Source organism: Tupaia chinensis, unplaced genomic scaffold (genome assembly GCF_000334495.1).
Source record: "Tupaia chinensis unplaced genomic scaffold, TupChi_1.0 Scaffold000045_1, whole genome shotgun sequence".
In the NCBI taxonomy this organism is placed as follows: domain Eukaryota; kingdom Metazoa; phylum Chordata; class Mammalia; order Scandentia; family Tupaiidae; genus Tupaia; species Tupaia belangeri.
Genome location: NW_006159501.1, coordinates 7,551,125 through 7,566,809, shown reverse-complemented (window position 1 = coordinate 7,566,809; position 15,685 = coordinate 7,551,125). Strand labels below are relative to the sequence as shown.

The 15,685-nt window shown below is 53.8% G+C and overlaps 1 protein-coding gene across 1 annotated transcript; it reads left to right on the top strand.

Annotated features, from left to right (window-relative positions):
- Positions 1–2: 2 nt before the first annotated feature.
- SLC66A3 (solute carrier family 66 member 3) lies at positions 3–15,646 on the top strand (the record flags this gene model as incomplete). The annotated part of the gene is made up of 7 exons (XM_006140845.3): positions 3–124; positions 5,516–5,598; positions 5,667–5,736; positions 8,452–8,509; positions 11,796–11,916; positions 13,962–14,003; positions 15,436–15,646. Coding segments are annotated over 7 exons (585 nt in total), but the record flags the coding sequence as incomplete, so codon positions are not given.
- Positions 15,647–15,685: the final 39 nt, after the last annotated feature.

Genomic DNA, 15,685 nt, shown 5'->3' with positions numbered 1-15,685 from the left:
GGTTCTGCAACTGGAGCACACTGGGCGTGTGCGCCGCGCTCAAGCTGCCGCAGATCAACGCCGTGAGGGAGGCGCGCAGCGCGCGGGGCATCAGCCTCCCGAGTTTGCTGCTGGAGCTGGCGGGGTAAGGCCCGGGGCGGGCGGGCAGCGCCTTTCCTCCCTCGCGCCCGTGATCTGGAAGAAGTAGGAAGCCGGGGGAGCAGCGGAGCGGGGCGGTCCTTGAACTCGCGCGTTGCTGCCGGGCGGCTAAGGGTTAATCGGGAGCCGAGGGTGCGGTGGGGGCGCTTCCCTGGTCTCACCTCCCTCGCGGTGGCCCCTCGCGGAGCCTGGTGCGGCCGGAGCTGACTGCGCACCTCCACTTTGCAGATAAGAAAACTGAGACCCCGCGGTACCCCTCACTCGGTCCCTTAGTGAAGGAGCCGGCCGGCCCCGGCCAGGCCACGTGCGCCTCGAGGCCCCTTGTCTCCATCGACCCTAACCCCACCACGCCATCACTCCCTCGGGCCCCTTTCCTGACCCGTAGCACGAGGGTTGGGCCGTCATCTCTAAGGCTCCTCTGGCTTTGAACAGTTCCGAGTGTGGGAATTCAGACGGGTGGGGCCCGAGAGACCAGGAGGGGAACAGGATCGGTGCTCGAAAGGTGGGCGGGGCGCGGGCAGGTTTATCGTCAGATTCCCGAGTGGGTGCCCCGACTCTACTCAGCAGCTGAAGACCTAACCGAGAAAAGGAGAGCTGGGAAACGAATGGTTTGGGAACTCGAACTGGGAAAACACCGCCCTAGTGGTCGCGCCCTTGCCAGGTCTCCCAGCTGGGATAGCTGGGGCTGACAGTGCAGTGGGGGGAAGAGAGGCCCCTGGATATCCATGGAGTCGCCGCGCCTCTTTTCCGCCGTTAGCTCCACTGCTTTAAGAATGCAAACCCGGGGCCAACGGGCGGCATGGTGGTTAAGGCGCTGGACTCCTACCTGTTTGATTGTGGTTCAGGTCCCGGATTGGGCAGCCTGCTTTCTCACTTTCTCTCTCTCTCAAGCGTGCATTCTCTGTAGCAAATTAAAAATAATCCTAATAATAACAATAACGATACATTTTAAAAAAATAGAAATAGTGAGGCGGCAGGTGGCGTAGTGGGTGGTTAAGGGTGTTGAGTCTCAGACCTGGCAGCTTGCTTTCTCACTTTGCCTCTCTCTCTGTCCCTCTCTGGTCAAATTTAAAAATAAATAAATAAATAAATAAATAAATAAAAAGTTAAATAAAATAATTATAGAAAAAAAGGAAAGGCAACCCAGGAGGGCTTGGAGAGGCGAGGGCTCCTCTGGAATCTCGTGCGGCAGATTTAAACTGCTGCTTGGGAGGAGGCCGCTCTGGGTAGGAAGGTTGCCCCTGGGTGGAGAGCCTGCATTTGCTCCCTTTAGCCGCCCTGAGGGGGCTTGCACTTGATCAGGTGCCAGAGAGGTAGGCCTTTCTGCCTCAGCCCAGGCGGAATGGACCATCTGGACTCCCTTTGAAACAGCTCAGCCCAGAATAAGGGGAGAGGAAACAGCTAAATAGTATTGTTAAAGCTGGAGATGGGAACCCGCCTGCCTCTGTTTTCTCCACTCCCACAGGTGGAGTTGGGCGTGCTAAGGGGGAGGTGGGCGTGCTAAGGGGGAGGTGGGCGTGCTAAGGGGGAGGTGGGCGTGCTAAGGGGGAGGTGGGCGTGCTAAGGGGGAGGTGGGCGTGCTAAGGGGGAGGTGGGCGTGCTAAGGGGGAGGTGGGCGTGCTAAGGGGGAGGTGGGCGTGCTAAGGGGGAGGTGGGCGTGCTAAGGGGGAGGTGGGCGTGCTAAGGGGGAGGTGGGCGTGCTAAGGGGGAGGTGGGCGTGCTAAGGGGGAGGTGGGCGTGCTAAGGGGGAGGTGGGCGTGCTAAGGGGGAGGTGGGCGTGCTAAGGGGGAGGTGGGCGTGCTAAGGGGGAGGTGGGCGTGCTAAGGGGGAGGTGGGCGTGCTAAGGGGGAGGTGGGCGTGCTAAGGGGGAGGTGGGCGTGCTAAGGGGGAGGTGGGCGTGCTAAGGGGGAGGTGGGCGTGCTAAGGGGGAGGTGGGCGTGCTAAGGGGGAGGTGGGCGTGCTAAGGGGGAGGTGGGCGTGCTAAGGGGGAGGTGGGCGTGCTAAGGGGGAGGTGGGCGTGCTAAGGGGGAGGTGGGCGTGCTAAGGGGGAGGTGGGCGTGCTAAGGGGGAGGTGGGCGTGCTAAGGGGGAGGTGGGCGTGCTAAGGGGGAGGTGGGCGTGCTAAGGGAGAGGTGGGCGTGTTAAGGGGCAGGTAGGCGTGCTAAGGTGGGGGTGGGCGTGTTAAGGCACACTCAGCATCCCTGTCCTGGTCTCCCACCGCCTCTCAAGTCAGCCTCTGGCAGTGGCTCATTGCCGGGGTGCCACTTCCTGTGCTCTGCTGGACCCTGAGCCTTTAAGTTATTTAATCCTCACAAACCTACTTGGGAGACAGGTTCTGTTCTTGCCCAGACAATGGGAACCCGAACCCTGGGAGGGAGAAACTTGCAGCCCTGGGGCTGCTCTTCGTTCCAGCCCCTCCCTACACCTCCCTCAGCTTCCCTCTGAGGCCTGCTGGGGCTAGCCTGGCTGAGGCTTGGCAGACCCAGCTCCCCAGTGGGCAGTGCCGCCTGCCTGCCTGCCCAGGGCCCTGAGCAGATGGAGGCGTGGCTGCAGAAAACTCCCCAAGGCTGTCACCAGCAGATGGTCCTGAGGGCTTCAGGGACAGGACACCCGGTCGAGGACACGGGCCACCTTTGAATCCTGAGCTGAGCCAAGTAGCTGTAAAAATCCACTTGAGAATATCAGATCAGCTGGACATGAACTGTGCCTTAATGACACAAGAAAATGCTTTTGTGGTTTTGCTTTCTGTTTTTGCTGTAGGGTGCATGTGCTTGCCAGAGAGACAGAGATGGGGGGGAGTGAGAAATCACCCCTCCCCCAGGGGAGCATGGCTAAGTCTTTCGGGAGGAGTTGGGGGTGGCCTGTGGACAAAGTGGCCCTGCTTCGGGAAGAGAAGTCTGCGGACCGGAACCAGAAGCAGTGAGTGAAGTTTTGTTCCAGCCAGAGAGACGCTGACAACTTGATAGTAGCAAACATTTTTTTATTTTTGAGAGAGATTTTTTGCTCTAGGGCGTGTGCTATCTCCTGAGAGGGAGAGAAAAAGAGAGAAAGCAAGAAATCACCCCCCTGGGGGGAGGTGGCCACGCCACAATCCTCCATTCGCCTCTTGGGATTTGGGGCAAGCACGCACACATACCCGACATGAGTTTCAAGCCACCAGGTCTGGCACTCAAACAGCAGTCAGCCATGTGGGAGTCCAGGGTGTTCACCACTACGCCACCTGCTGGCTCCAGCTGCACACTCTTTTAAAGCACCCACCGCAGGAGTAGGCAGTGCTGGCGTCCCCATGTTATAGGCGGGACCACCAAGGCTCTCCGAGGTTAGGTGACTCATCGTGATGGCGACGTGCCCAGCAAGCCCAGCTCCAGGGCTCACATTCTCGACTTTATCCGAGGGCCATGCAGGGTAACGCCCGCTGCAGGGACTGGGAGCCAGGTGGGTCTCTGGAGGGCATTTTGGGGACTCACTGGTTGGATGTGCAGTGCAGCGAGTGTGAGAAGGGGGCCTCAGAGCCGCTGGGCCCACGGTGACTGTGGGAGGCGCCCACACCGGGCAGCAGCTGCCTTTCCGCACTTACTCGGGCAGTGTCCTGGGTGGGATGCGGAGGTGCCCGTTGGGCCAACGCCCGCCTCCCGGAGCACAGTTCTGAGCGTTCAGCCGCCTGCCAGGGAGCTCTCTGTGGATGGGCACTTGGCCTCAGTGGCCTTGGGGTGGCCGGAGGGGAGGGCATGATCCTGCTTCCCTCCTCAGCTTCACTTTCAGGCAGTTAGAGCTCTGGCCTCTGGGTGAGACCCCTGTGGAAAAGCCATTGGTTCAAATCCGGCCGCGCCCTCACTCGGTGTGCGCGGGTTTAAATCCACAGGTGTCTGAGGGGGAAACCCCGCTGTCTCCCCTGGGCCGCAAGGAGTGTGAACCAGCGGTGGCCAGAGGGCGCTCAGCTTGGTTTTATCATAAGGAGCAGCTTGGGTTTTAGGTGGAAAGAAACTGCAGTAAAGAGTGAAGGAAACACACATGTTGCCCGCCTTCCAGGCTGCAAGAGGGCGGGAGGTTTGGGATCCGCCCTGGGCCCTGGGGTTCCGGGCATCCTGGGAAGAGACAGCTGAGCCTGGGGTGGGGTGGGGGACAGGGTGACAGGAATGTCAGACTCTGCGTCCTTCCTGGCTCCTGTGGGCCTCCGCTTCCCCAGGGACCTGCAGGTGGGGGCCGTGGAGGTCTGTGGGGCCGAGCCCTTCCTGGAGCACGCCGGACCCGAGGCTCTCGGGTCTGCCCACGCCGCCATGCGTGTGTGAGGGCGGCCTCAGCAGCTGCGGCAGCAGAGGAGGGTGGGGTGTGGCTTCACCCTCCCCTACCGGCACCCCCCCTCACAGTGTGGCCCCACCCTCCCCTACCGGCACCCCCCCTCACAGGAAGGGGCTGCCCAGGAGGTGGGTCAGGGGCCAAGCTGAGGCTCCACTGGTCATACAGGGCCAGTCTGCGAAGTCCAGGCCTCGGGAGACAGGTGTGCAGGTGATATGAGGCTTCTGCCTCTCGCCTGTGGCCGCCCAGTCCAGCCCAGCTGAGAATGTGCAGGGTCTGTCCAGGGCAGGCACAGGCCCCAGGCATTGGGAAGGCAGGACCAGGGGGAGGTGGGGCCTGGAGTCTTCAGACACCCCAACCCCAACCTCACTCAGAGCCTGGATTTTCTTCGAGAAATTGAGGGGTGTTCTTCTAGCCTTTCCCCCACGGCTCTCTGCAGTTGGCCACACTTTGCAGGTAGTGTGGACGTCGTGGTTTGCCTGCCTTTTATTTATTTTAAAGAATTACTTACTTATTTAATTCCATTTGTTATTATTTTTTAATTTGACCACAGAGAGACCGAGAAAGAGAAAGGGAAGGCGAGAAAGCAAGCTGCCAAGTCTGGGACTCGAACTGCTATCAGCCATGTGGAAATCTAGCACCTTTAACCACCACACCACCTGCCGACTGTCTGCTCTTTAGACATGACCTTTCCTCTGCCCCAGATCCCGTTAGACTGTCTGCCCCCATCCAGGGCAGGTCCCCACCAGCCGGGGCTTGCAGTCCATTGAGGGGGCGGGCCAGCGTTGGAGGGGACAGAGTGGGGCCCAGAGGGTCCTCTATCATGACACTGGCCAGCTCCTCGCCCTCTGTGAAAGCTCCTTGCAAAGGGCCATCTCAGGGGACTTGCCTGAGAGCACACATGTGGTGCCCTGGCCCAGGGCCAGCAAGTACTGGACTCCCCGAAACCGTGCGGGTCTTCTGAGTGACCTTCCGCCCATTCGTCCTAAGCCTTCCTCTCGGCCGCTCCAGGCTCACTCCACCCTGGTAAGGTTTGGCCTGGTGGCCGGTGCTGTGTGAACACGTGCCCCCTCCTCCCCCAGGTTCCTGGTGTTCCTCCGGTACCAGTGGTACTACGGGTACCCGCTGCTGACCTACCTGGAGTACCCCATCCTCATCGCCCAAGGTAACCGGCCCTCCTGCGGCGGCGGCTCCCCGGGCCCTGCTCCCCTCACGGGAACCCGTCTCTTTCAGATGTCATCCTCCTGCTCTGCTTCTTTCACTTCTCCGGGAACGTGAAACAGGCGGCTCCGGTCATGGCTGTGTATCCTTTCATCCCGAGTAGGGAGGGAACCAGCAGCAGCTCGCGGAGAGTGGACAGTACTGAGCAGAGTCCCTCACCGGGTGTATGCTTTTTGGTTAAATTAAGAATGAATCCCAAAAGAAAATGTGTCTACACAGACTGCAGATGCTCTTCGTAGAGTCCCTGCCAGCGGAGCACACAGGCCGAGTGGGCAGGAGGCCGACACCTGCTGTCGGGGAGGCCTAAGGTGCTCAGAGGCGGGCCGGGCTGGGGCGGGGTGGCTAGGCCTCTGACCCCCACGTAGCCACGGTTGGAGTTCCACACGGGTCTCCTGAAAAACATGCTGGGCACATGTGTGTGCCCAAAATCCTGCGAGGAGACTGGAGGAGAGGGATTACGGTGGCCATGCCCGGGGTGATTTCTCACTCACTCGCCCTTTCTGTCTTCTCGGGAGTGCACGCGCCCTTCAGCAAGACAAGGAGAGTGTAGGAGGCCCCCAGGAGCCTGGACGTCGCGTGTCCCATGGATGGTCCCTCCCTGTAAGGACCAGCCCTCATTGTCTTGTTGAACTTCCTGTTCCTAAAGCCTGGGAAGGTGTTTTGGGGCAGTGGTGGTGACCACCCCCGTCTGTCAAATGCGGAGTATGGTGCCTGCCCTTAGGGTCGTTGAAGAACCGAAGTACTAGGAATGCAGACAGTTGAGTGAGTGCGGTGTGATGGCTGTTTTCTGGGGGAGGCTCTGCAGCCACTCTGAGGGGAGCTGGGTTCTAGCTGGTCACTGATCCCCCCGCTATTTCCTCAAGCCCTAAGCTCTCCTGGCATGGCTTCCCGTTGCAAAACCAGGGACCAGACAGCTTACGGCAGTGCAGCGCTTCAAGCTCAGGCCTCGCTGGTGACAGGTGTTGGGAACAGCACTTTAGAGGTGAAAAGGATTGGGTCACTGGAAAAGTCATGACGTATTTTTCAATGTCTTTCTATGTAAAAAATGCACATGATTTTCCCGACAACCCGATAGTATGCGCTTTTTACTTTTGCTAGAAGGCGCCTGTGTTCCCCAGAGGGAGGCAGACAGAGAAAACACCCCCATTGGGCAGGGCTATTCCAAAATCCCTTCTCCTCCATCTCCATCCTTAGGGATTTTTGGCCATGCACACACATGGACCTAGGGTGTTTTTGAAGCCCCTTGGTCCAAAACTTGAACCCTGTGGTTGGCCTTGTGGGATCTGGCAGGCCATTGAGCCAGCTGGTGATTTACTTTAAAAAAAAAAAGTAACAACTCATCTTTGTGCAAATGCTGAGGCCGTAGATTAGAAACCAGGGGTGCAGGACGCAGGGGTGCACATGGCCAGCCTGGAGCGTCAGAAAGCCCTGCATTACCTCTTGTCGGATGGAGAGCAAAGGAGTAGAGTTGCCAACAGCACGTTTGTTAGTATAAAGATGCACCCAATATTGCCTGAGGTATATTTTTAAATGATTTGTTGTTGATTAAAATTTCAATTTAACTGGGCATTATCTTTGTATTTGCTAAACCTGGCCCCTCCTACTGGGCACATGTTATAAAGTATCACATATTTGGAATAAAAAGAATGAGTTAGGGCAATACAGAATTGGATCAAAACAATTCACAAAACTTAGTTTAAGAATTGGAATTAGAGAGTGTTTTGAAACCGGATTTTATCCAGCGAGATGTGGACTGCTGCTGTTGTCTAGTTCTGCTGCCTTTCAGCCCAGGGCTTTGTCCCCTGCAGCCCCTTCATCTTGGCAATGCTGTGAGTGACACCGGGTCACTACTGTGTGCTCATAGGCTCCCAGGAGGCAGACAGGACCAAGGATGTGACATCCACCCCCACCCCCAAGAGTTTTTTTCCTTCCTGAATGAGGGCTTACATTTTGCAAGGTTCTTTTCTCCTCCCAAGGGTGGTTGAACAGAGATGCAGCAAGTTGGAAAAAGACGTGAGGCACTGATGTCATGTTGCTTATTAGGCTGAGTTCAGTGGGAGCTGACAGAACTCTCAGGCTTGCGAAGCCCATAGCAGTGCTCGCAAGCGCTTCCTCCCTCTTGGAGCGAGTAGCACACGTGGAGAATGCCCACAGAGTGGCTTCCTCCCTCTGGGAGCCAGAGCCAAGCCAAACCAAGGTGGATAGATGGTTGTCTCCTCACACTCTGGCCGCTGGCTTGGGGCAGCCCCTTCAGGTGAACTTGGTCCTGCAGCCTCATTGAACTGAGCTCAGGGCAGAATGAAACTCAGCTCCTGGCCCTCTATCTCCCGCATTGCCTGCCTGTGTCATTTTGCCGTGTGGTTAGTGGGAAGGTGAGGGATTAGTAAACAAGTTCACCTCACAGCACTTCTGCAGAATATTCCCACTGTATCATGTTGAACTTTTCCTTCATTAGAATTGCTTACCTTCTGACAATAAGTGGGAGCTGTCCATCTGGTCAGGAACGCAGCAGGCAGTTAAAACCATTAGGAATGTTCCTAATCCCAGGAGAATCCCAACTCCACACATACAGGTGTCTTTTCTTTTTTTCCATAATCCTTCTTGTTCTTTTGAACTCCAAGCAGGCATTCACTTGAAACCCTTTTAGTTTTTTCTAAATCCCGAGGAGTTCTAGCAGAACCAGCCAGTTCCACACAAGCCTGTGGTGTAACTCCCAGTGTCTCTCAGTTGCTTGCATGAGATGGAGGGTGGGGGAGCTGCCAGCCACCCTGCCTCCACTTCCTTAGCGCCGGGTAAGCTTGGTGTCTTCCTGGTTCGTCCTCGGCCTGCAGAAGTGGATCATTGACCTGGCCATGGTGAGTACTGCCCCTTGAAGAGAGCAGTCAAGTGGCAGGCGGCCTCCTCCACTCTGGCGCAGCCTGGGTAAGAGATGTGTAGGTCAACGCTTACCTGCTCTTCTTCAGTTGTGCAAAGGGGCAGTGGGTGTGGAAGTGCAGCACTCCCCAATGTTAAAAGATGTAGTTGTGATTTAAATGCATGAGGGTTTTGTTCACATCCCTTTTGGGGTCCCTAGAGACCCAGATTGAAGAGGTAGTTGACAGTCACAGAATGAATAACCCGTAAGTGGAAGAGCTTCTCGACAGGTTAATAATGGCCTATCAGACACACGTACTCATTATTTTCTGAGTATGCCACCCCCACCTCCAAGAGATTTTTTTTTTTTTCTTTCTGGAAGAGGGCTTATATTTTTTGCAAGGTTCTTTTCTCCTCGCAGGGGTGGTTTAACAGAGATGCAGGGAGTTGGAAAAAGACGTGAGGCACTGATGTCATGTTGCTTATTGGCCGAGTTTAATGGGAGCTCACAGAGCTCTTAGTAGGCTCTCAAAGCCCATAGCAATGCTTGCAAGCGCTTCTTTGCTCTCGGAGCCAGAGCCAAGCCAAGGCCATCAAGGCTCACCAGCCTGAGCCAAGGCAGAGCAGGGTGGTGCCGGGCAGGGCAGCGAAGGGCAGAGCCATGCTGGGTGGAGTGGAGCCGGGGTGGGGGTTGGGGGACTGAGGGGTGTGAGGGGTGGATCCAGGCGAGGCAGGTGGAGCAGAGCAGGGAAGGGCAGTGCAGGGCAGCAGGGGACAAGGGGCTGCTGGGGGCACAGGGCAGCTGGACCTAGTGGTCATGCAGGAGAGTCAGCAGAGGCTTCAGAGTGCACACATTTCAGAAAAATCTTCAGAATTCTATAGTGGAGGAAGTGACATTTGAGTTACTGAAAACCCTGCATTAATAGGATATTTCTAGTTTTATTTCTTTTTATTTTTTAAAATTTGTTAGGGAATGTGTGTGCTCACCAGAGACACAGAGAGAGGAGAAAGCACCCCCATTGGGTCACGGTCATGTCATGCTCTGCTCCATCCTGTTGGGGTTTTGAGCATGCATTCACACACATCCAGGGTGTTTTTGTCTTTCCCCCAAATCTGCTGGGGCCAGAATTCAAACCATGCAGTCAGGTAGGTGGATCCAGCTCCCTTAGCCACTAGGCCACCGGCATGGCCCCTTTGTTGCTTTCAAATAGAAGGAGCAATGCAAACCGACAAATCTATTCCACAGAAGTCCTAAACTGCTTTCGAGGGTAGATTGGTCCCTCGCAGACCAAAGGTGGCTAAAGAGCTTAAAGGAAGCTCCTGACAGTGTACGCGTCCCATCTCCCTTCCGGTTGTGCTCCTGTGCTAGGTGTGTTTTATGGAAAAACTAGTAACGTGCAGTAGATATGTAAGACCGTCCCGGTCACGGTTATGAACCAAAATCACTTTATGAGTTTAAAAATGGCTTTTCTCCCAGACAGTGAACCTGGGCAGTTTTGTTTTTTTTTTTTGGAGAGGTTTTCGCTATAGGGCGCGTGCGCTTGCCTGACAGAGAGAGACAGAGAGACAGAAAGCGAGAAATCACCCCCCAGCGGGGATGGTCACGCCGCAATCCCTTCTCCTCCATTCTCCTCTCGGGATCTTGGGCACGCACGCACACGTGCCCGGCGTGAGTTTTAAGCCACCGGGTCTGGGACGTGAACCGCGGTCGACTATGTGGGAGTCCAGCGACATAGCCATTACGCTAACTGCTGGTTCCCGAACCTGGGCAGTTTTCAGTGGGCAGGTTTTAGTTTGGCACTGGCCTGCCTGGAGGAGTCCTGCCCCTGACTTTTTTGAACAAAGCCAGCCTCTGCCCCTGCTTTCCGTCACTCCCAGGCCTGGCTCCTCACCAGCCCGTACTGAGCCATGTCCTGGCTAGTTCTGGCTGCACCCTCCCTCCTCCGCTCTGGCCAGGTGTCCGGCTGCACGAGAACCTCTCAGTCCTCCTGGGAGGGGTCAGCCCTCTTCCAAGCCCTCTGCTCCCTGCCCCCAGCTTGATGGCCCTTGCCTTGCTCCTTTGTTGGGAACACTCCCTGCTTTCCCCTTTCTCTGTAATTCTTCCCTGTCCGGGACCCTTCCCTTCTCCGGTTATTAGGAATGCCCTGCTGTCCCGTCTGCAAGCTGCGTATCACTTAAGACTAGCTCACAGGGGAAGGATTTGTTAAGCGCCCGCCAGGTGCGGGGACCCTGCAGGAAGAGGTTCACATGAGAGCGTTCCCTGTGCTGGGGAGCAGATAGCAAGCCGCTCTCGTCGCTCTCCTCGAGAACACCAGCCCCTGGCACTCCCGCTGAAGCCATTCCTTTCCTACCCAACCTCTCTGTCCCACAGCGAGGAAGAGAACACGATTGATCGATTGATCGTGGTTCCTCCTGCAGTCCCTCCACTTGGGGCACTTCTCCCACGTTCCTCCCACCTGATCCTTTCCAGTCTTCCCTGCGTCCTCATCCCTTGCCTTCATCCAGGGTACGGCGCAGGCTCCAGCACACACCACCTGTCTTGTCTGGCCACTGCCCACCTCGCAGGTCCAGAACAGAGCCACTGACTGAGCACTTCCTCCTGCAGCCCTGTCTCGGCTGACGGCAACTCCATTCTTCCCCTCGCGAACGCCAGACAGAGCTTGGGCTCTTCCTCGGCATCTATCCATACCTAACTCTCACCTCCGCCGTTTATACCACCCCGGTTCAACCTGGTGACTGGGGTGGCTTCCTCCCTGGCTCTCGCTGTCCTCTGGCCTCCACCACACATTTTCAGCTGCTGTGAAGTCTGGAGAGGCAGGGCTGGGCCTGGCTCAGGCTGGGGGCGCAGCGGCTCTGGTGCACAGGCTCTGGCGCACCACCCCGCGGACTCATTATGAGAGTGGCCGTCCATTCAGGGCTCCCACACCTGGCTTGCTGCTGTCGTTAAGACTGTTGTCAGGTCAAGGCAGCCTGGTTCCCCAGCCCTAAAACACGATAGCATCTGTGCATCCACTTTTAACTGGGGTGCGTGATAACTTCTGCAGCCATGCAGTGATCTTTCTCACGCCGTTGCACCCTGGGTGTGGCCGATGTGTTACCACCGAACCGTGCCGTTATAAACGCCTCGTGGGCGCATTCTTTTCCGCCAAATTTTAGTTTTCGACCTTGTAGAAATTGCTTATGACTTGACCTAAAAATCTGGTTTCCGAAGTGCTTTGAGTATCGGGTGCTCTTTTGCTTTTTTTAAACAATGGGTTTCTGATACCCTCGTGTTTGATCTGCCGACAGAACTTCTGCACGTTCATCAGTGCGGCCAGTAAGTTTCTGCAGCTCCACTACCTGTGGAAGACCAGAGACGCGGGGGCCGTGAGCGCGCTCTCCTGGGGCCTGGCGGCGTACACTTGTGCAAGTAAGCGTGCGGCCTGTGTCTGCCCGGGGCCATGATGGTAGCTCGGTGTCCAAGCCACGGTCCCCTGGGCTGTACTGTCTTGCCAGTAACTGGTCAGAAGGCCCCTTCCGTGTGTATCCGTATTTACAGAGCAGGTTTAAGGCAGGCTGTTCTCCTTTTCTTGCAAGATTCAAATTCCCAAAGTAAAAAGGTGAAAGTACCCTTTTCTCCAAATATCGGGCTTCAACGTCCTCTCTTCTTTGAAAAACTTTCAGGTTTGGTTAGAGGGAATCTACGTATGTTAAAAACTTGAATGTTTAAGATGCGACAGATTAACGAGACCAAAGTCCTACACTGGCCTTTGAAACTGAATGCCATTTGTAGCCGCGGAGATTTCCCGCGGCCACGCAGTATGGGCTCGACCTCAGAATTGCCAGTGTTACCTGGATTCCGGCAAGAACCAACGATCTGTGTTTAAGTAGAAACATTCTAAATATTAGGAGCTGTTGTCACATCAATTGGATTTACTCGATTTAGATATTTTACATTGTATTTTCATTATAGTCATCGTGGTTCTTCTCCATCCAGCGTTGCTGGTATAGGGTCTTTATGTCCACAGTTACTTAAATTAGAACTTCTTGAGTTTTATTTTTAGCTTCGAAATGTTGCGGTATTATTGTGGGATATATATTTGAAGGTTAGGTAGATACATTACTTATTACCTTCCAAATTTAGCTTCTGATTTTTAAATATTTAAGTGTTGCTTAGTACATTTTTTTTTTAGGAAGTCTGGGAACTTTTAAGTGCAGAGACCATGCACAGCTGTCCCACAGGATCTGGTTCCAGGACCCCCGTGGGTACCAAACTCCTGATGTCCCTTAGAGAGTGCTGCCGTATTTGCACATAACTAACCTAGGTCGTTCTGGAAACTTGAAGTCCTCTCTAGATTGCCTCTGATACCTAATGCAATGCAAACGTAAATACTTGTTATATTGTTTTGGGAATAATGACAAGGGAAAAAAAAGGTACGCGTTCAGGGCGGCATAGTGGTTATGGTGCTGGACTCCCACATGGGTTGATAGTGGTTAGAGTCCCCAATCCGGTGGCTTGAAACCCACGCTGGGTGGGTATGGGTGCGTGCTCAAGATCCCAGGAGGAGAGTGAAGAAAGGAAGGTGGCATGGCCATGCCTCCTGGGTCTTTCTCACTTTCCCTGTCTTTCTGGCAAGCACATGTGCTCTCTAGCAAAAATCTCTCAAAACAAAACAAATAAACAAAAAAACCCAATGCATGTTCAGTACAGATGCATCTGATCTTCTGCCTATTTGTGATCTGTAGTGGGTTTCCCCTGTGGAGGAGAACCGGGGACGCAGTGCTGGCTGTGCTCCATTTCAGTCTGTTTGGTACAGACAGCACCACGTGTTCAACAAGCTCCACACCCGCAGGTTCAACCAAGCATGAGTCGAACATAGTTAAAACTAAATAATAGGTTGGTTGCATCTGTATTGAACATGTTCGGGGTTTTCAGTCAGTCTTCCCTAACATAGCAACTCTACCTGACATTTGCATTAGGTGCTTTCTAGAAACTACTCCTGCTCTCATGGGCAATTTCAAGACACTGGGCTGGGATGCATGGCTGGTAAGTTTAGATGTTTATGAAATAGTTCTACTTGGTTTTCTGTCCTTCCCAGATCTTTCAAGGGTGGTTAGTATGTAATGGTATATTCTTTTTTTTGAGAGGTCTTTGCTATAGGGCGTGTGTGCTCACTAGAAAGACAGAGATCGGGAGACAGAAAGCGAGAAATCACCCCTCTGGGGGGATGACCATGCCGTAATCCCTTCTCCTCCATTCTCCTCTCGGGATCTTGGGCATGCACACACATACGCCCAGCGTGAGTTTAAGCCACGTGGTCTGGGACTCGAACCACGGTCGACTACATGGGAGTCCAGTGGCATGCCATTACGATGTCTGTTGGTCCCTGTAATGGTATATCCAAAGGGATTATTCACTCAACACCAAAGTGTCTGAGAAGCAAGTTATTTATTGCTGCAACTTTTCTTTTACAGCAAGAATAGTGACAACCTTAATGACCACCAACGATTTTACAAGTAAGCAAAGTATTTTCCCACTTTTTGAGATTTTTTGCTGTTCGTGCTCCTGCACTTAGAAACCATGTTAGGGGTTAACAGATTGACTTATCGCTCCTGAATCACTGAGGGCACAGGGAACACTCGGCGGAGGGGGGTGTGGGGGGAAAGCAAGGACACTCTGCAGTCCCTTCTCCTCCATCCTTCTCTCAGGATCCGGGCATGGACACACATGTGCCAGGCATTTTTCAAGCTGCCTGGTCTGGGACTCGAACTGCACAGTTGGCCATGTGGAAATCACAGAATAGATGCTTACTAGTAAAAGCAGTGGCCGGTGGGGGCCAGCAGGTGGTGCAGTGGTTAAGGCGCTGAACTCTCACATGATTGACTGCGGTTCGAGTACCAGACCTGGTGGCTTGAAAATCACACTGAACACGGATGTATGCATGCCCAAAATCCCAGAAGAGAGTGCAGTGTGGTCATCCTCTCCGGGGGTGACATCTCACTTTCCCTCTGTCTCTCTCTGGTGAGTTGCACATATTATATGGGGAAAAAAAAAAAGGAATAAAATACTTTAAAAAAAATCAAGAATGTTCTAATTGATTTGTTTACCTCTGACAGCTGTTCCTGAAAGCAATCAGGATACCTAACCTTTTAAATATAGTTTAGCTGATATCTTACGTGTTTTTTTTTTGTTGTTGTTGTTTTGTTTTGTTTTTAATCAGGATACAGTGCAAGTAAAAGAACTTTTTTTCCTTACAAAGAGTCACAATACTTCCATGGCTACTTCAATAAAGTATGCTTAGACATTTGGACCACTTTTTCAGAATTAATGGAACACATTCTACTTCCTTGCTGAGCATGGTATTCCGAGATTACCAGCACTCTTAAGACTTTTAAGGGATTTAAAGAAGTTCTAGCACTTTTTTTTTTTTTTGGAGAGATTTTTGCTATAGGGCGTCTGTGCTCGCCAGAAAGACAGAGAGAGACAGAGAGATAGAAAGCGAGAAATCACCTCCCGGGGGGATGGCCATGCCACAATCCCTTCTCCTCCATTCTCCTCGCAGGATCTTGGGCACGCATGCACACGCACCTGGCATGAATTTAAGCCACTGGGTCCTGGACTCGAACCGCGGTCGACTACATGGGAGGTCAGCAACATAGCCATTACGCTAACTGCTGGTCCCAGTTCTAGCGCTTCTTAGCCAGAGCCAGAATACTTTACATTAAGCATTTAAGATATAAATTATTATTCATTGAAGTCAGGCCACGTGGCCAAAGATAATATAATCATTATGATAGGAAATTCATTTCCCAAGAAATACTTGAAGCAAAAAGTCGTTTAAAGTTCTCCTGGCCCACAGTTATGTTTTTAGGGGGACAGATTCTACTTGGTTTTGCTGTCATGTGAAGAGGACTTTTAATACACACCACTCCTTTTCATCAATTTCAGTTCTGATTCGCTTTGTGGTCATGCTGTTTTTAAACCTGTTGGTGACAGCCACCGTCCTGCACTACCAGAAGACTGTGAAGGCTGAATGATGGCGCACACCCCCACACAGAGCCATGGAGGAGTCCGACCTGGTGGGGCTCCAGGATCTCTTTGAACCTTCAACCTTTGAGCACAGCCTTGGTCGGCTCAGCACATTGGCAAGGCTGCTGCTGTACGCACCCCCCCCCCAACCCATGAGCAAAGCTTGGGG